Source organism: Mustela putorius, unplaced genomic scaffold (assembly GCF_011764305.1).
Source record: "Mustela putorius furo isolate JIRA1106 unplaced genomic scaffold, ASM1176430v1.1 tig00000281_pilon_pilon_pilon, whole genome shotgun sequence".
Classification (NCBI taxonomy): domain Eukaryota; kingdom Metazoa; phylum Chordata; class Mammalia; order Carnivora; family Mustelidae; genus Mustela; species Mustela putorius.
Window position 1 is genome coordinate 22,462,882 of NW_025421343.1, and position 21,401 is coordinate 22,484,282.

The 21,401-nt window shown below is 39.7% G+C and overlaps 1 protein-coding gene across 12 annotated transcripts in view; it reads right to left on the reverse strand.

Moving 5' to 3' along the window:
* The window catches only part of ARHGEF33 (Rho guanine nucleotide exchange factor 33), a 128,644-nt gene that overhangs the window by 84,616 nt on the left and 22,627 nt on the right, over positions 1–21,401 (reverse strand). For 10 of the 12 annotated variants that reach the window (XR_006606484.1, XM_045079204.1, XM_045079201.1 and 7 more), the window contains exons 4-11: positions 15,241–15,351; positions 13,650–13,699; positions 8,608–8,751; positions 6,164–6,328; positions 5,527–5,648; positions 4,438–4,580; positions 1,722–1,781; positions 697–921 (exon numbers count right to left, since the gene is read on the reverse strand). Coding sequence is in view for 11 of the 12 variants with exons in the window: in XM_045079204.1 (XP_044935139.1) it covers positions 697–921; positions 1,722–1,781; positions 4,438–4,580; positions 5,527–5,648; positions 6,164–6,328; positions 8,608–8,751; positions 13,650–13,699; positions 15,241–15,265 (934 nt within the window). In the remaining variant the exon portion in view is untranslated. The remainder of the gene's footprint in view (positions 1–696; positions 922–1,721; positions 1,782–4,437; positions 4,581–5,526; positions 5,649–6,163; positions 6,329–8,607; positions 8,752–13,649; positions 13,700–15,240; positions 15,352–21,401) is intronic. The other 2 variants (XM_045079211.1, XM_045079212.1) reach the window with 1 other exon arrangement.

The following is a 21,401-nucleotide window of genomic DNA, read 5'->3' on the forward strand; positions in this document are numbered from 1 at the left end:
ATAGTAAAAATTAATATTTTAAAATTGCCTTCCACTGGGGCACCTGGGTGGCTCAGTGGGTTAAAGCCTCTGCCTTCGGTTCAGGTCATGATCCCAGGGTCCTGGGATCGAGCCCCGCATCAGGCTCTCTGCTCCGCGGAGGGCCTGCTTCCTCCTCTCTCTCTGCCTGCCTCCTTGCCTACTTGTGATCTCTCTCTCTGTCAAATGAATAAATAAAATCTTTAAAAAAAATTGCCTTCCACAAAATATTTGGGGGGAAGTGCCATTATGTGACCTCTAATAAGTGTTGAGTAACAATCTGTGATACAAAGGAGAGGAAGGAAGGGAGAAGGAGAGAGGAGGACATTCCCTGTTGCTGTGTTTGGTATTTCGGTGGCAGAATACTGATCCAAAATGCACATATTGAAGATTTCGCATCACTGACTACATAGTTCACACAATGCTGCCCTCCTCATCACCAACTTTATGCTTTTGTCCCCCCCAAGTCATGGATACTCAGATTAGAGGTGCTGGTCCCAAGCTGGCCATGTGACCTCAGGTGGGTCCCTCCACCTCCATAGTCTTTAGCGTTCATCTGAAAAGGCAACTGGAGACTAAGTGGTCTCATATGTCCCCTGAACCTATACTGCAAGGATTCTAGCCTATAGGTTTCCTGTTCTGCACAATTTCAGCCTGTTATTTCCTCTCGGGACTTACCAGCTAAAGAGGTTTCACATAAAACATTTTCCAAGGAGCTGTGTCTGCCCTGGCCAGCATCCTTGAGTTTATCTGGGTGGTCTTTCGTGACATATTCCTCGCCCCATTCTTTGACATCCTTTGGCTGCCTCCACACACCAGATGAGAGATGGCTCTTGGGCTGGATATCAGCCGAGAGGCAAGATTTCAGGTTTTCTTCTGCTTCTGGAGTTGTTGGGTTCATCCCTGAAAAATAACACCTGCTGTCCAGATCTGACTTAAAAAAAAAAAAACCAACTGTATTTTTTATTAACTCTGAAATATTATGCCCCTGTATGGGTACAAACTGTCCCTCAAGGATTAAATACATCAACTAAGGTTTAAAAGTGTCCACAGTGGCAAAGGATCTGTCTCCAGCCTATGCATCCTCGACGTAGTCTCTAATAAATAAGGCATTTTTTAAACGATAAATTTATAAAATAGTATAATTAATTTGTAGTAAGTGTCCATTGACTCCCTGTATCTCCTTCCTTTTAGGCAAGCACATCAGGGGGAAAAATGCAGAGGAAGAAAGATGCCAAAGACAATGTTTTCTTTTGGAATATGTCATCCTTGGCCCTGATAATGGTAAGTTGCAAAAAGGAAGGAGGAATGGAGGGAGGGAAGATGAAATAATTTATAAAATACTGGTGGATAACTTTTAAATTAAGTAAACTATTAAATGTGTCCATATAAAATTTATTTTATGCTACATATACCTATGAGTTTCTTAGCAAATATTATCTCAGTGGTAATTGACATGAGCCGGGAAGAAGCAAGAATACTGGTTTTGTCTTGAACTTCTCCACCCCCTCTCTCTCCTTGGTTTAACTGAATCACTGACTTACTCCACTAGACATCTTGGAGCCTTAGTAACCACAGTGCTTTATCTTGCCTGACTATTTTCAAGCCTGGTTTGGGACCGAGGGACTAGAAGCGAGGAAGTTAAGTTGGAAGCTGGGAAAGGGTAGAGTTTCCAGAAAAGAACTAAACACAGAGCTACTTACCAGGACCCATCATCCCCTTCACATTACTGTCTGCGACATGCATGGATCTGGACTCTTGGGCTGCAGAGAAAGGAAAATTTCCATCAGTATCCTCTAACAGGGGCTGGCACCTTCTATGAGCCAGACACTTGGGACAGACTCAGAGTTGACAGCTTACTGAGGGAGACAGAAGAGCCAAAAATAAAATAAAATTTCAAGCGCTCACTATTTTCACATTTGTAAGAATATATAATAAGTGGCACTTACCTCCTAAACTACCACAGAATTAAATGAGTTAATTTGTGTAAACTGCACAAAGTAAGAGCTAAATTCTTGTCTAACTATGATGGTGAGGATGAAGAGAGTCAGAGCGATGCTGTCCAGACGTAAGTCAGACCCTGCCACTCCTCTGCTTAGCCCTCTCATGGCTTCCCCGGTCAACATAGAAGCCCAAGGCTTTATAATGACCATAAAGCCCTAAAATATCTGCCCTCTCCCATGCCTGCTGTTTCCTGCTTTTCTTAAAAACTTCATCTTCTGTCGTCTCTCTTGTTCACTCTGCCTTAGCGCCACTGTTCCTGCTCCAACTTGAACATCTCAACGATGTTCCCGCCAGGACCTTGGCATGGGCTGTTCCCTTTCTTCCCACTCTGTATGCATCAGCTCACACCCTCACTTCCTTCCGGTCTTTAACTGGCCCTGTTCTCTAAAATTACAGCGGTGTTTCCCTATTTTTCTCCCTATCACTAACAAATGACACATTTTATCTAGCTTGTTTGTTGTCAGCTTCCACGAGGGCAGGGATGTTTATCGTTTCGTTCACTACTATCTCTCACCATCTACGTCAGCGTCTGGGGTGATGGATGGATAGAAGGAAAGACAGACAGGTAGTGGGACAGTCAGCACCTTGACTGCAACCTCATGAAAGACCTTGAGCCAGAGGCACCCACAGATTCCTGACTCGGAGAAACTAGAACATGATGAATATTTTGCTATTTTAAGCTACTGAATTTTGGAGCAATAAGCAACAATTGCACCATTTTATAACAGTGGGTAAGTGGGTAAGCCAACCCTTTCTAAAGTTTGGCCCTTGGATCCTGAGTTTTAGCATAACCTATCCTATCCAGAATGTCTTCTTATGGCACATTATTTGGGAAAAATTCTGCAGTAACTCAGTTGACTAAACTATGTTATATAAGCCACTTCTATTATAACAGGGAAGTAAGGAAGAGTTGCTACCACACAGCTCATTGAACTCCATCTAAGCACTTCGCAAATATAATTTTTAATCTTTTATTTTTTGAACACGTTCAACTTCCCCAGCAGACCTGGCATTGATCTGACCTCTCCTTTCCGAGGCAATCCTATATTCTTTCCTAATAAGACCATCTTTTTACGTCCTGCTCCTCGTGACATGGAGCAGAGAAAATAGAACCACCTGTGATGAACCTGCTCGGTCCCCAGATGGATCAGTGAGTTTTCCCAGGCTGCACCTATCAGTCTCTAAAGTACCAACTCAAAGGGATAAAAAAACTACAAAGAAAAAAGCAGATTCATACTTTGAAGTTATACAGATTAAAAGCCATCTGATTTAGATTTTTTAATTTAGTGATTTAAAACATATTCATCGTCTAGGAATACATTGTGCCTTAAGGCATAAGGGTAGAAAGCCACCAGCCCTACTCCAGAGGAGCTTACAATCAGTTGAGAAGGCCTTGAGCCTCGTTTGGAGACCTTCTATATGTTAGCCAAAAAAATTAAAAAAAAAAAAAGACAGTTCCTCTAAACATTAATGTCTATATCACCCTGCAGCACATATAAGGTGCTTTATTAGACATTGCTGAGCATACAAAGACAAGGCAAATGTGTAACCAGACATGGTCATAGACGGAGGTAGCTGGATGGAAAGCCAGTTTCTTTAGCTCTGCCCAGGAGCAGTTTTCTGGCATCTGTTCTCGCATCCCTCAGATCAGGGGTGTTGCTAATGACTGTCAGTCCACAGACAGCACCAGCCCTGGGTGTCCAGAGAAAGAGGCGTACAGAATTACACTGTCACTTGTGTCACTCCCTGCCACTTAAGGCAGATATGATTTTCTCCTCTATCAGTGAAACCTTGCTGAAGAAAGAGCTGAACACACAGTTTTATGCTAAGAATATGCCTCTCTTTAAATTATCTATGCAGAGAGACAAGGGTGGAAAGTAATGTGGAAAATAAAACAAGTTATTAGAGTGAATAATTTTTCCAACGTTTTCCTCCTAGGGTTAGTGTTTGAAATTTAGAACCCAGATAAGTATTCCCCCCCCTCCAAAAAAAATCTTTTAAAATTGGGCAGATTCCTCTGTCTCTTAGACTCCTCTGGATTCTTTTTTTTTTTTTTTTTTTAAGGTTTTATTTATTTATTTGACACACACAGAGAGAGAAAGAGTACAGCAGGGGGAGCTGCAGGCAGAGGGAGAAGGAGAAGGCTTCCTGCTGAGCAGGAAGCCGGATTTGGGGTTCCATCCCAGGACCCTGAGATCATGATCTGAGCTGAAGGCAGAGGCTTAACACACTGAGCTGCCCAGGCATCCCAGGATCCTGTGGATTCCTATAAATTCCAGTTATAGGAGGAAAAATTCTGAGCTATACATCATTTTCCTATAAGGATACAAGACATAAACCCATTCTCACTATTACTCAAGCGCTAGGAATCAAGGGGAAAGGCTGGGCTAATTCAGTATGATTTGCAAACTGTACCTTTTTCATAGGCCTGAGAAGGCAAAAGATTTGTAAAGTCTTCACTTGGAAGAACAGGTTCAGGGATATTGATCGAACGGAAAGGACTTCCTTGTGCCTGAGCAGGCCCAGCCTGCGAGCCATGTTCTTCTTTCTGAGTTTTCCTGGGGAAGGAAAACAAAGGGTCTTAATGCCTGATGGGTTAAGAAGAGAATCAGTTCAGAATAATTCAAGAAAAATTCTGAATTATTAGGTTAAACCATATAAAAGTGCTGTTTTTGTAAATTAAAAAGTTAGATACTAGCCGTTCTTAGGGTTCAACTTAATTCATTGCCAAAGCTGGAGAAAAAATTTCAAATATATACAAATCACATCCTAATTGTAATATCTAAATGTTTGTTTTTCTGTTCCTGGCTTCCTTGTCATCAGGATCTGTACAGAGTTATCAATGGTGACAATTTGCTTGGGATGATTTAGATTCACTCAACAAAGCAACACAGAGGTACCAGGAAGTAACAGGTCTTCAACCACAAACAACAAGCCATTCTTTGGGGTCACACAAATATTATTACCATATTTCTATTTCAAATTTATAATTTAAAAGTTCCAACTTGATATAACAATAATGATTATATATGTTTAATGGTAAACCTTAATTGATTCAAGCAGGTTGAAATATTAACATAAATGTATTTTGGATGGTAGACGTAAACTAGTAGTAGCGTTAGAGAAATTTTAGAAAACTAATTAAAAAAGAAAATCACGAGTGACCCCACTATCTTAACACACAATTACCATCCTTAAATATATCTTTCTAATTGTTAGTTTACATGTTTTTTACAGTTGAAATAAAAGTCTACATGTCATTTTATATCCTTTTCATTTCACTTCCTATTGTATTGAGTGCATTTTCCATGCAACAGTTACCAACCATTTTTAAACATAACTGATTTTTATGATTCTATAACCTCCTTCACAAGCTGACCTGCAGACCCCAGCAGTATATAACCACTTAGCTATCTGCTGAGAGAGGGGTTGGAATTCTCAGTGTCACTGTGCAAGACTCTGCTTATGGGTTTGCCATTGGGTGGTTTTGTGTAAGACACTCACTTGGCTTTAACTTTTCGAGATTCCCTTCTCTTTTCCTGCTGAAGTTGTTCAATTTTCTGTTGCATTTCTTCTTGCTTGGAAGTGATGGCTTGAATCATTGACATGGCATTGCTCAGCTCTTCCTGAAAAATAGAAATTGATACATATTAAATTTGGTAAAAGGTAAAAGAGGTGAAAGGATATACCATGATATCTAGTATACAATAAGCTTTTAATACATATTTGTTCAATGAATGAGAGATGAACATCTTACTTCTATTGTGGTCTATAATTTTTTTTCTAAAGATTTTATTTATTTATTTAACAGAGAGAGAGATCACAAGTAGGCAGAGAGGCAGGCAGAGAGAGAGGGAGAAGCAGGCTCCCCACTGGGCAGAGAGCCGGATGTGGGGCTCAATCCCAGGACTTTTGAGATCATGACCTGAGCTGAAGGCAGAGGCTCAACCCACTGAGCCACCCAGGTGCCCCTGTAGTCTATAATTTTAACACAGAGATTCAAGAAAGAAAAACATGAAACAGATTTTTTTTTTTTCCGTGACAATTAGTGAATTTGGCTGCTACATGAAAGGTGTTTTTCTACGTCTGTGACTAAGACCAAGAACCCTTTGTTTAGCTAGGGAATAGAAGAGGAACCTACCTTGAAATAGTTCAACGAATTCTTCATCTCAGTAACTTTTTCTTCCATGGAACATCGGCAGCTCTTAACCTTCTCTTCCAAAGCATATTCTCCATGTTGAATTCTTGACAGTTCTTGCATTGCTTCCGTGAATCCAGTTTTGAGTTCAGAGGCCAAGGCCTGCAACTAAAGACAAGCACCAAGAGTGAATTCAGTTTTCCGTAAACTGTTATAAATACTACCACTGGCCCTTTGAGTTTTCATTTTGTTTGAGTCACCAGGCCCCTGAAAATCTACAGACCTCATTTCCTGGTAGACTAAAGTTTAGACAACATATGGCAAACTTGGTCCCATTCTTTTAGGGAAAGAGGGAATTTTTTATATAGCACATGCCAAAGCTTAACAGTGACAAGCAAGCAAACCATTAAGTTTACAAGTGCTCCTGTGAGCTACTGTTTATTCTAACACCTTTGATTAAAACGAGATTACTTGAAAAGCAACATATGCATGTGAAATACAATCTGATCCAATAACTCTTTTAATCCCATGAAAGAAGGGAGGGGTCATATTATCCCTGGTGTTGTAGAAGATGAAGAAATTCAGTTATATTTCCCTTAAAAAATTAAATGATAGAAAGAGTAATAGCTAGGCATATCTGAGAATTTATTTGAAAGGGAAGAGGCCATATATATATATATACATTATATATATATGATGATGTCATGGAAAAGGTGTAAATGGCATTTGCATTTGAGTAGCAGGAAATAACTACAGTGTTAGGAGCTCAGCACACTGTTGTTGATAGTGATGTTGAATTATCTTCAGGAGCCAAGCCTGGTCCTGTAGGAGTGCACACATCGGACTTCTGTTGTCAACTTCCATACCATGAAAAATGTATCAATTCTGGAGTCAGATAGGGTACAAATTCTAGCTCTCCTATGAGAAGTAAGACCTCAAGCAAGTTGGTTAACCTCTTTGTAGCAGTCTCCTCCTGTATAAAATAACTACTGTGACACCTATTTCACAGGGCTGTCTGAAGATTCAATGAATACATGTAGGTAAGCTTCCTGCCACAGTGCATGCTTGGTACAAAGAAAGTGTTCAAGAAATTTAATTCTTCTCCCCCTTTCAGTGACACATCAAAAAGTTAAGCACAAACAGAAACGTGGAGAAAATGGAACGCTTCTAAAGTTCGGGTTGTTGGTTTTTTTTATTGAACAAATGTAAAGAAACATTTTCAACACACAGAAAGTTAAGATAATAATAACAATAAGATAATAACATTACTTTCTTGAAATTCATGATCTTACACTCTGCTAAGGAGAGGAACTCGTAGCTTCAGTTCTCTCTTTGAACCAAAACTTTTGACAACATTAACAAAATTCCTTCCAATGTGTAGTTCTAAACATTTTCAGAATCTGGTCATCCAAAATGATTCCAGCTCACAACGACACCTCCCACTATGAAATGACTTGGTCTCCTACACCATATTTTTAAAATATAGGGTTTTGTGGTTCACTGTGCCTCACAAAGGTTTCTTTCAAGGGGCGGGAATAGTGAGAAATAAGAGGAGCCAAAGAGATCATTCTGAGGACAAAAGCAGGACCTGCCAAGCATTCAGGGCTGGAAGCCTGAGAAACAACACGAGCCATCTATATTTCGCCACAATCATTTTTAATTTTAATTAATCTTTGCGATGGATCTTTGTACATGTCCTAATCTAGTCATCATAATGGATTAAATCACCAAGTCCACTACCTTTGATCTGATAGTTCTCATTATGTAAATTCATCTTCAGTGAACAAAATAAAATCGACGGCAATATAATATCAAAGCAAAATCTGTGCAAGTATTAAAATTGAAGGAAGGAAACCTGCCATTCATTCAGGTGCTCTGGTTTTCTGTTTGGAAAAAAAAAAAAGGGAACCACTATCCGACAGAAATAGGTTTCATTATCACTGCTCCCTTAGGTGCGGAGTTTTCCCCAGGAACCAAAAGACAGCAGGAGGATCCTAGGGGAAAGGACTTTTCCTCACCTGTAGAACCCCAGCTCTCAAAAAAAAAAAAGAGTTTCCCTAAGAGCCAGGTTATATAGGGACTTGGGGGATTTTGAAACCATTTTAGGTTAGGAACCCATTTCTTTCCCATTTATTACTTTGAGCCCCTTGGGTACCTACCACCAAAATAACACTATTGACTGATAAACAGCTTTCCATCCACGGATCAGCCAAGGAAAGGATGCCACATGTGAGCATAAGCACACTGTAAACGTGTCGCCTTGAAGACGGCACGGGGCTCAGCCTCTTGAGCTGCTACAGACTAGTTTTCCAGTACCAACTGGCCATTCCTTGTGAATAAAAAACACTCTGAGGACATGGACTTAACATCTTTTCTCTGCTCTCTCTCTTCAGCTCTCTCATTTGACAGCCCACAGCCCACCCCAAGGATTAGAAATGGGTGTCTACCTTGTTCTCCAGCGAGTTGAACACGTTCCTCATCTCGTTGATTTTTTCATGAAGCTGCTCTAGAGAGGTTATGATCCCTCCGTCCTGCCGCTGGAGGCGGGCTCCCACCGGAGGCAGGTTCAGGGAAGACTTGTACTTCGAAGCCTAGGGTACCACAGAGGGCATCTTAGGCTCAAAGAAATAGGGGAGAGGAGTCCGAATTCTTCCTATTTCCTGTTCTTAATTTCTGTTTCTCAATGTTCTTTACTTTCTTGGCCTCTTAACTCTTCTCAAGGTGAATTTTAATCAATGTCTTCCCATCACTTTTCACCAAAGTTCCCTCAAACTAAATTTTCATAAATGATGCAAGTTGTTCCAACTTGTTTCTCACACAGACTTGCCCTTCATTCTGTTCCATTTTCAAGGTCAAAGTCTAATCTGAGTCCAACTCAGGGGACTGGGCCTGGGCCTTGAGATCCCTGCTAAGTCATAAATGTCAAGATTTGAGGAAGCTCCACAAGGCAGGCCAAATTCCTACAACACCTGATGACAGACTCTACGAAGCAGCACACGATGGCAAGGATGCCAACGTAATTGCTTTGGTTTCCCCCAAACCAGGGTTTGTGCAGAGGAAATACGGTCTTTCTGCCAGTTTTCATCCTCTTCATGTTAGGCCTCTTTAATAATCCCCAGATATATGATAATTTAAAACAAAAAGTGGGCAGCAAGTCGTTCGAGTGGTCGAGTAAATTTCCCAAATCTACTCTTCTACACTCCCTGCAGAAGTTGACCCTTAACGTCATTCTTATAGTGCACGACTGAAGAAGATGTGAAGCAGGACATGCTGGAAATTTATCTTATCAATCTGGGAATTACCACAGGTCTAGTAGAATTAATTTCTCTGGTGTTGGGAGATATTCCTTAATGGCAAAAAGAGACTGAGGCTCAAAAGGGACTTAACAAATCCTAGAAAACTTTCAAAGGCAATTTTAATGATGAAACCTATTACTGTAGGACTGGTTCCCATAGTTTTTCAGTTAGGGGTCCTTTTGGCACATAACTCATTTTCTTAAATTATTTTCATTACAGAGAAAAGGAAAAAAGAAAAAAAAATCACTTCAGATCTCCCTACTTTTATACAACCACAAATGTTTGGGCACATTTTCTTCTGTTTTGTTCTGTGAATATAAGTGCATACATTTATATGGTTGAACTCATACTACAGATATATTTGCCAAACACTGTTATAAACCCTTTCCTGTAGCCTTCGAATTTTTTTCTATGTGTCTATTTTTTTTAAAGATTTTATTTATTTATTTATTTGACAGACAGAGATCACACGTAGGCAGAGAGGCAGACAGGCAGACAGAGAGAGAGAGAGAGGGAAGCATGCTCCCTACTGAGCAGAGAGCCTGATGTGGGGCTCGATCCCAGGACCCTGGGATCATGACCTGAGCCGAAGGCAGAGGCTTTAACCCACTGAGCCACCCAGGTGCCCCTCTATGTGTCTATTTTTAATGGTTACTCGATATTCCATCCTATGGATGTGCCAGAGTTTATCCATCCATTCAGTTCTTGGAAATTTCTGCTGTTTGTAATTTTTCAACATTATAAATAATGCTGACCTATAATGCTTTTTATTTAAAGCTTGGTATGCATTTCAGATTATTTCCTTAGGACACATTCCTAAATATGAAATTACTGTGAGTTTAAGGACATTGGGTAGTATTTGACTCAAAGGGCTAAATTAGTGTATTTAGAAAAACATGTCTTAGACAAAATATACAAAACATAAGTAACATAAATGGAGGAGGCTGCAATGTTTACATTTCTGCAGGTGAGCCAGAAACATATTGGAATTCACATCATTAGGCGGGAGTTGGGCTAGGACCAAATGGTACAGTTACCACATCTGTGGCCTTGATTGTGGGACCTCACCCCCACTTCTCAAGTTAAAAATCCGTGTGCAAAAGGAAATAATCAGTCTGCAGCAACACAATTTGACTCTGGAGAAGAGAGTGGGTGAAATCTGAGAAGCCTCTGTACAGTGAACGAAGGATGAGAGAAAAACAGAATAGACTTGGAGTCAAATAAAACGGAATATGAGCTAAAGAACAATCAGTGAATCCACACAGATTGTATAATTCTGGAATGAACTGGGAGCTGGTAGTGCTTGTTCTCCTGTTGGCTCCCGTGATCTGATTTGGGTCAAGGTACCTTATTTACCAAGGAGGTCAAATCCTTCTAAAGAGCAGGGAGCTAATTAGGGTTACGAACATTTTAACACTTTTACTGTATTTTAACTAAAAAGTTCTATTGACGTTTCCACCAATTTACACACACTCATCAAAACTAAATACTATTAATTATTTTATTATTCACTAATCAGATTGTCATAAGCTTCAAAAGCCTCCATCTTCTCTCCTACTTGTTAGCTATCTATAATTCTACTTTGGTAAGTTGTCTGTGTCCTTTGCCCATACTCTATTGAGGTATCAGAAGTTTCTTTTTTTACTGACTTGTATTGACTATTTATATATCATTAAACCCTTGTGGTATTTTTCTGTAAAAAAATTTTCCTGTTTTGTTATTTACCTTTGAATTGGTTGAAAATACATTTATGTTAGGAAATTTTTAAATTGTAATGTAGGGGGAAATCTCAAGCCCTTTCCTTTGTGATTTCTTCCAGTGCTTTTTTCACATCCAGAGACAAGATAAATATTCACTCATTCTAAACTTCTATAATTTGATTTTTTAAAATTTCTAGCCCTTTAATCCATTTTTTAGTTTATTTGATTAGGGTAGGAAGTAAGGATCTCTTCTTTTTTGTCCCAAAGAAGAACCAGACCATTTCCAAACATGATTTGACACCAGATTAAATGAGTGCATCAGATCTCTTGGCTCAAAGCAATATACACATCTTGTAGATATTCATTCATTCATTCATTCATTCAACTAATATTTATTGAATATATATATGTTATAATCCAGGCACTGTACTTTATGCTGAGGATACAACAGACAGCAAAATGGACTAAGTCCCTGCCCTTGGAGCTTACATTCTACAGAAAGAAACAGACAATAAATAAATAAATAAATAAATAAATAAATAAATGAAATACTATTTACTATAATTTCAGGAAGGGATGGGGTCTATCAGGAAAATAAAATAGAAAATGGCTAAAATGTCATATTTTACTTCAAATTTCATAGTTTGCTCTCCCTTCTTGGTATAGACTGTATTCTATTAGAGTTAACCTCTCCCTGCTTCCCTCCTTCCTCTTCCTCTTCTTCTTTCTTTACTTCTCCTTCATCTTCTTCTGCTTAAATGTTGCTTGGAGTAACCAGTCTGGGTTTTAGGAAGCATTCTTTTAAAACAAGGATGGGCTTATGATCACAGCACCACAGAGGTCATATAGACCAGCTTCGCTTCCACTGCTTCATTGGTTCCACTGCGAACAGATGTACTTGGATTTGTGATACAATGAGAGAATGAGGCCACCCCCCACTGCCGCTATATTTAGCCAGCATTCAGGGAGTGACCTACATAAAATCTATAATAGACTTTAAATCATACCTAAGTTTAAAGACATACTCACAGTCACTCCGATGCCATCATACACAGGTCAGATGTGATGTGAGCAGAGGAGAGGTGGGCAGGGAAGGCAGTTGGAAGTCGTGGACAAGTGAGGCATCAAATCAGCAATGAGTGAAGACTCACTCCTGCTTCCAGACATTTGTTCAAGCTGGTCCCTCTGCTTGAAACACCTTTTCCCATATCCACTTACCAAACGACCAATCTGTCCTTAAATGCCTTCAGCCAATATTCATTCATCTCTCCACCACATCAATACCTCTGCTATAATCCTTCCATCAGCCTACCTGTTTCAGCTATTTATTGTATATGTTTTCCAGAAGGTGGACACTTAAAAATCAATTGCAAATGTATGTTTTATTTCTCACTAGACCAAGCAGTTGATTTTACACATAGTAACTGCTCAAGAAATATGTAATAAATTGAAATGAGGCTGTTTCCTCTACTCCTTCCCACTGCTGGTCTTGGTCTAGGAGCAGCGTGATTACAAAAATGTTTTCATAATCCTGTGTTGGCTCGCTCTGATTGGCTCACAGCAGTGACCTCTTGCATGAGATTTCTGGGAACTAGTCATTATTTTCATTTTACTATCACTTAAACTCAACAAATCTAAATAACATTTCCCTTAAAACTCCCCACTCTTCTGGATTCCTATTGCTCTTTCCAGAAGACCACTCCCCTGCCAAACCTTAAAACTTCACAGCCAACTTTGAAATCATCCTTTCTCCCAGCCCCCACCAAGCTCTGCTAATTCTTTCTTCCATCTCCTGCATTCCAGATTATAGTGCCTTAACTTGAGAGGGGAGCATGGATTTTCCTAGCCCAAAGCTTCTTTTACATTACAGATTATATCAGAATAAACATCCATGATTTTTAAGGACAGGATTTTACTTTCAATTTACATTTAGAAGATAGACACCAAATAAATACTCTGTAGAAAGTCAAAGCAGCCCCAAGTGACTGTTGTTGCAAACATACTATAAAATGTTCTGCAGAATTTTTAACTTCCTTAGAAATAAAATTATTCCCATTGTTCAGAGGGAGCTTAACACTTTTTTGATCACCCTATGTGAACATCTGCAGTGTTAACCCCCTTTCAATTTTCAATTTTCCCTGTTAAAATAAGAAACAAAGAAAAACAGAGCTTGCTCTCTCCTCCTTTCTCATGGAGTTGGCATCGCACAGTGTCATGGCCAGAGTGATGTTGGCGATGGGCATGGAACGCAGAATGGACATGGGAGTGGCCATGCCATAATTTAGAACCTAGAGAAGCTGTCCTTCACTCAACAGTTTTCTCAAAGGCGCAACGTGAGCTTCGCTCTCTGCCCTGCCTACTTCATGGTCCTGGTAAGCGAACAAACGCAATGACGGACATGCAAGCACTTGCGAGTGCTAGAAAACTCCATACGTCAGCGACAGTCATCACTATCACACACAGGAGTGTTCAAAACAATCTAATTGTTTTTACCTGGTAAATCTGTGTGGAAGGGTTATTCATCGGCATATGTTCATTCTCTCCTGTAGGAAGAAAGAGCTTTGTTCAATGAACATGACTCATTCTGTCCCTATCCTACTCACACACATGCAAGGAATAAGGCGACTCATAGGATCTTAAATCTGTGGCTGCATGACAAGAAACCAGTGATATAAGAACAAAACATAAGACGGTGTAGGTGGTTTCTATATTCACATCCTAATGACCTAACCATATCTACCTGATAAAACCCTTGTGGTAACAAAACAAAACATATTCTACCACAGTGGGGAAGTTTCTCAACCAAACTAAATGATTAGTGATCATTAATCAACCAGAAGGGAATGCCCTTGAAGGGTTTCCCTCATGTTCTTGAGGCTAACAGGAGTTTACTTGAGGAGGTCGTTCTGTACTCAGGCTACACCAGACTCCTGTCTAGTTATCACTCTGTTGTTCTCAGGACACCTGCATAAAATGTCCTTGCCAAATTTTTAAGGTTTCCCTCCTGTCACTGCCCAGATCCTCTAAGGTAATCTTGCTGTCTTCCTGTGCAAAAGGGCTGGTAAAGGGAACTGTCAATGGAAAGATTCTGGGAAGGACGCAGGCAGAAAGAAAAGAATATTGGCAACACCAGAGACTGAAACACAGGGCAAATACAAAGGAGGTAGTAGGTTATAAAAACCACTTATAAACTAGGGAGAAAAAGCCTTGGCTTAAACATTCAGAACCACATTGGCTGGCCACGAAGACGAGACAGTCATGTAAATCACACAGCTCATTCCTCATCCGCTTAGTTATATTTCCATTGTGTCACATTGCATGAATCAAGCAGTTTATAGATGAAGGCACCGGTTGCAAATATTTGGATGTATGAATGTGTGTGTGTATTGTTCCCTTAAGACGTACTGGTGTAGAAAACCCTCCCTTAGAGGAACCAGCTTCAGTGTATTAAGTTCATAAATAATACGTAACCCGAGCCCAGAACTTATGTAAACAGAAGGCTGTTCCTAAAAAATCCAGGTGGTTTGAGATCACCAAAACTCCTCACACGAGCTTGGGTAAAGATTACTTAGCCCATTTTATACTGTGTCCCAGCAGCCTGGTGTCAGGGCAAGAACCAGAACATGAGACCAGATCAAACTTTGATATTTTGTGATTGTAGCCTGACTCCTCTATGAATGTTTCCTTATCTGTAAATTGGAGATGGTAACAGAACTATTTCTATATGGTTGATTCTGTGTGGTAAAGATGAAAAGAGAGAGCACTTATGTTTCTAGAAGGTGTTGGATGTTTATTATTTGAATCTGTATCTTGGCCTTATTCAGCAGGTTGTTGTGAAGCAAGTCCTCAAGTTATTGCTAAGAAAAATAAGATAATTATTCAGACCAAATTATATAGATAGCATTTCCACATGTCCTGTTTCTCCAGCACCGAGTCTGTGCTCTTTATGGTCATTATATGATAAGAAGGAGATGAGAGTAGTCAAGGTAACATATTATCGTGTTTTGATACAATGGCAAGAGAAGACTGAAACCTCCGTTTCTTAAATCCTGAGATCTAAAGCAAGACATAGGAAAAATCTAACCTTGCTTTGTTTTGGTCTTTTCCATGGTGCCTGTTCCTTCTTTCCTCCAGCTGATTCTTCAACATTACATCTTCATTGTCCCTGGATCAGGCCACCCCTTCTTCTCTGGACCTGGCAATTGAAATCAAGAATACGGGATAGCAAGGAGGACTGGCGAAGTAACTGGATTTATTTTATGTATTAACATAATAATTGAAATGAACAGAGCTATGAGAGGCAACTTGAGGTTTATGTCATTTCAGAAGAGTAAAAATATCAAGTTAACATTTGGCTTAAAAGTTAAAGGTATTTTGGGACGCCTGGGTGGCTCAGTTGGTTAGACGACTGCCTTCGGCTCAGGTCATGATCCTGGAATCCCTGGATGGAGTCCCGCATCGGACTCCCAGCTCCATGGGGAGTCTGCTTCTCTCTCTGACCTTCTCCTCATTCATGCTCTCTCTCACTGTCTCTCTCTCAAGTAAATAAATAAAATCTTTAAAAAAAAAAAAGTTAAAGGTATTTTAAAAATAAACATGAAATGCATTACTTAAAATTGTGGCAGTTTTTAATACACTACATTTTTTTATATCAAATCAATTACTTTAGACCCATTAATTTTATTAACAGGTTATCGTTGAGGGAGATCGTCTTAAGAAGAAAAAACGTGGGGCGCCTGGGTGGCTCAGTGGGTTAAAGCCTCTGCCTTCAGCTTGGGTCATGATCTCAGGGTCCTGGGATGGAGCCCCGCATCGGGCTCTCTGCTCAGCAGGGAGCCTGCTTCCCCCTCTCTCTCTGCCTGCCTCTCTGCCTACTTGTGATCTCTGTCAAATAAATAAATAAAATCTTAAAAAAGAAGAAGAAGAAGAAGAAGAAACTTAAGCAAGTATGAAGGCCAATACATCTGTTTCTATTTCGTTGCACAGTGAGTGCCTTGATGACCTCGTTCTCACTTTTGGCATCTGGTAGACCACTTTATACACAGGGGCTGTTATCAGATGCGGCCTGGTTGTACTGACCGTCGCACGTGGAGCCGCACGTTCAGCATGCAGTCGAAAAAAAAGTCGAAGTTGGCCTTCTTTTTGGCCATCTAGGATTTTAACCCTTTCCAACAACAGGGGAGTCTTCCCATCTTACAAAGCTTGATTAAGTCTCTTACTCTAGAGGTTGATTAAGTCTCTTACTCTAGAGGTTGAAAGTGGCAGGTTCTCCTAAGCTCCCTGCCGCTTTGGCATGAAGGCTGCATGCTCTAGCGTATGCCACTCAGATTTACTCACACCAGTTGACACTGGCAGTTGCAGAAGGATTTCTTAAGACAGATATACTGGATGTACTTTGCATCCTGGATGTACTTTCTAAGAAACAGAGTTCCTAAAATAGCAGTAGCCCCATGGGTGGTGGCAGTGACCATGACCTGGTACAGAGTTGAGGTAACTCCAACTGCTGCTTGGGTGTTTTCCTCACCAGAAGAGCTGTACTCTATGATTTGGGACATTGTTGCTGGCTGCATAATCCCAGTCTTGTTCTCCAGGCTCCCAGCAACCCTGTGAGCTGCCCATATCCTTTCAGCAAACTCCTATGCTGCTGAAATCAGCCAGAGCTCTTTTCTGTTGCGTGCATCTGAGAAACCTGATTGAAACTATCAAAATACATTAACACTATCCAAGATTGAGAAAACAAAAGTCAAAAACGTGTTGGTTGCCCTAGAAAGACATATCTCATCTATAGCAACAAAATGCCTATCAATAATTACCTAGGATAAGGGGTGGGGCTTAATTGGGAAGAGGCACAGGGAACTTTTCAGGGTGATAGAAATGTTCTGTTGCTTAACTGTGGTGGCGGTTATACAGGTGCATACATTTGTCAAAACTCATAAAATGTATATTTTCATTGGGGACATTTTATTCTCTACAAGTTACACCTCAAGAAAGTAGAATTAAAACTTTTCATTCAGGGGTTCCTGAGTGGCACCATCGGTTGAGCGTCAAACTCCTGGTTTCAACTCAGGTCATGATCTCAGGGTCATGAGATCCAGTCCCAGGTCAGCTCCGTGCTCAGCATGGAGTCTGCTTGAGATTCTCTCCCCCTTTTCCCAATGCTTGCCCTCCCACACATGCTCTCACTTTCCCTCTCTCTCAAATAAATAAATTTTTTTTAAAAGACTTCACCCATTTATTTGTCAGAGAGGTAAAGACAGCGCACAAACAGGGGAATTAAGCAGGCAGAGGGAGGAGCAGGCTCCCTACTGAGCAGGGAGCCTGATGTGGGACTTGATCCCAGGACCCTGGGACCATGACCCAAGGCCCAACTGACTGAGCCTCCCAGGCATCCCTAATAAATCTTAAAAAAAAAAAACAAAAAACCATTTTCATTCATATATTGAGGTATGTGAAGCAAAATAATAAGTTGGCAGGGGCAAAAAGGTAAACATGAATGAAAAAGTATTGATCAATAGCTATATAATTATAAATGAGGGGTAGCAAGAGAGTCAAGGCTATACAGTCTTTGGAGTCTTGCACATTTTTCATATGAGCATAAAGTTACATCAAGATTGGGCATCTTCTCTAGTCTTTTACAACTGATGTATTACAAGATGAAAACTTTCTTCTCCATAGCAATTGTTCAGTTGTTTGACATCTAATGCATTCTATGATGTATATAAACTAAATCATGGAATGTTAGAGCCAAAGGCCATGAGAAAATTGATTCATCCAGCTTCTTCATTTATAGGTGAAGCAACTTAGGTCTAGGGAGGGGAAGAGAAATGACTTGCCCAAGGCCACACAGCTTTGAAAATACTGTTAGAGGGGGCTCCTGGGTGGCTCAGTTGGTTAAGTGTCTGCCTTCAGCTCAGGTCATGATCCCAGGGTCCTGGGATTGAGCCTTGCACTGGGGTCCCTGCTCAGCAGGGAGCCTGCCTCTCCCTCTCCCTCTGCTGTTCCCCCTGCTTGTGCTCTATCATTCTATAGATAAATAAATAAAATCTTTTTTAAAAGAACATTACTGTTAGAAGTGATACCTGTTACTGTTTAGCAGGGGGGAAATCTTGAAATATGTAAAGCCACATTTTTATGGATAAATATTTCCCAGGGATTTAGTCATCTCATCTATGCCTAATTGAAAACAAATAGAAAATATCTCTTATATGTCATAGATAACATGTAAAGGTACACATTTTCAGAGTTAGGATGTCATCAAGCTCACATATGTACCTATAGTGACTGATTTCAAGATATGATAAAAAAGTATGTGGTTAATATAAAGTAAATTAGAATTTTTATTTTATTTACTTATTTACAAAAGCAACAAAACTACATTAGAGAAAATGTAGAGCGTAGAGGGAAAAAAATCAACTATAATGCCTCTGCTTAAGGAACCGTGATGATCATTTAGCTGTATTGCCTGCCAATCTTTTTCCTGTTGAATGTTTTACATGATTGTTAACGGACCTACTTGCATCACCACTTCACCTACATTATAGCACAAGTGTTTTACTTTCTTTTTTAAAAATTGGATCCTTTTTACTCATGTTGTTTTTACGGTGGCCACTGAGCAGAGAGCTGCAGGCTTCTCCCCAGTCACACTGATGAGTGTGGACCATCTGCGAGTGTTCTTCTGTTCCTCTCTCCCCCTCTCATAATCATATACACACATACACACAGAACATACATGTCATCGTAGGTTCAAACGAGACCTCCCTGCATCTTGTTCCTTTCATTTAATAGTACATCGTGACAATCTTCCCAAGATAATTGGAATAGATGAAATAAATTATTTTTAGCGGCTCCATAGTATCTGAGGCATGAATGACCTATGTTAATGATTTCTGTACTGATGTACATTCCCTCGATTTCCATCATTTTGCCACTGCAGACAGTGCTATAACAAACAGCTTAGTACATGGAGGCTTACACATTGGTGCTTTTAATGATGTGGGGTTTTAACAGATACGACTAGGCTGTTTTACAAAAAGGCTGTAATTACTCTCATTTCCCCCAGGAATATGGCCTGACCACCTCCTCTCCTGTATCCCAGCCTATAGTGCCTGTTAACACTTTTTAGTTCTTGTCAGGTGAGTGACGAGTGATATTTCATAGTTACTAGGGTTCATTGCTAGCGCTACTGCGCATCTCTACATATCCTTACGGTACGTTTAGATTTGCTATTTTGAGATGACCTATTCCTCTGCTTTGCATGTTTTTCCATTGGATCATCTATCTTTCCCTTATCATCTAGCAAGAGTTTTCACATAATAGAAATTAGATTTTTATTTGTTGTGTGAATTTTGAATATTTTCCCCATCTATCTTTCCCCCCCCCCCCATCTATCTTTTTTGACTTCCAACTTGGTGGTCACTTTTGCTATTGAAACATTTTTAAATTTATGAAGTCAAATAGATGTTTTTTCCTTAGTCTAGATTTCTTGCATCACTTTAAAAGCTCTCTGTGGCCCCAAGATTTTATATACATGTTTCCCTAAATTTTCTTCCAAGGCTTTCATTATTTTTAAGTGTTTAATTCATCTGGAACTTGTAATTGTATGTGATGCGAGGCAGAGACCAATTTGTTTACCTTCCAGATGGATGGCTGCTTGTGCCTGCATCAGTCGTTACCAAGCCATCCTTTTCCTTCACAGAATTTGAACATTATTTCTGTCACATGTTAACTTCCCATATACACAGAAATCTTTTATGCGCTCTCTGTTCCATTCCAATCTCTGTGCTTCAATTCCCAAACCACAAATTATAGATGTCCGTCCATGTTTTAAAGATATTTGGTAAGGCAAGTCAACTATTTTTTTTTTATAATTTGCTTTACCTGACATTTATTTTCCCGTATGAATAAAAGGATTCCAAGATCATTTTACCATTACAAAAAAAAAAAAAAAAAAAAAGGGCTTCTCATTGCAATTGTATTAGATTTATATATTAATTTGGGACAACTGATCTTTTTTTTAACAACAACAAAAAAAAAGATCATGCTCTTGTCACCCAAGAGCATGTATATTCTTTCCATTTGACCGGATCTTGCTTTAGGTCTTTTGATCTGATTTTATTATTTTCTTCTTAAAGATCCTGCTCCTAGGGGCGCCTGGGTGGCTCAGTGGGTTAAAGCCTCTGCCTTTGGCTCAGGTCATGATCCCAGGGTCCTAGGATCGAGCCCTGCATTGGGCTCTCTGCTCAGTGAGGAGCCTGCTTCCTCCTCTCTCTCTGCCTGCCTCTCTGCCTACTTGTTATCTCTCTTTGTCAGATAAATAAATAAAATCTTAAAAAAAAAAAAAAAAGATTCTGCTCCTGTGAAATTTGTTCAGTATTTTATAATTTTTATTGCTATTGTGAATGGCATTTTCCTATTCCCGCTTCTAGCTGGCTTTTGTATTCTCTATTTTTTTTTCATATTTGTTTTACATTTAACGACCTTAATAGATTCCTTTACGGATTATGAAAGATTTCTAAATGAGTATTTCTTGGGGTACCTGTGGCCCAGTCAATTAATTGTCCAACTCTTGATCCCAGCTGAGGTCTTAACTCAGGGTTGTGAGTTCAAACCCAGTGTGGAGCCCACTTAAAAAATAAAATAAATAAATAAATGAGTATTTCTTGAGCTTTCTAGGTAATTTAAAAAAAATTTTTTTTTAAAGATTTCATTTTATTTATTTGACAGAGAGAGATCACAAGCAGGCAGACAGGCAGAGAGAGAGAGGAGGAAGCAGGCTCCCCGCTGAGCAGAGAGCCCGATGCGGGACTCGATCCCAGGACCCTGAGATCATGACCTGAGCCGAAGGCAGCAGCTTAACCCACTGAGCCACCCAGGCGCCCCTCTAGGTAATTTTTTTAAGTTTTTTTTTTTTTTTAGTAATCTCTACACCCAACTTAGGGTTCAAACCCATGACCCCAAGATCAAGAGTCACACACTCTACAGACTGAGCCAGCCAGGTGCCCCCTTTGGGTGATTTTTATCCTTATTTTCAAATATTTATACTGGTTATTTCACTGTCCTATCTTATTGTATTTCTTAGAGCTTCCAGAATAATGTTTACTAATAATGGTGATGGTGGACATCATTATCCATTTTCATGTAAATGGCTTTAAAGTCATTTAGAATGATCATTTAAATTATCATTTAAAATGATAGCATTTTAGAATGCTATCTTTGGTAAATAATCTCTATCATATTTAAGTAATT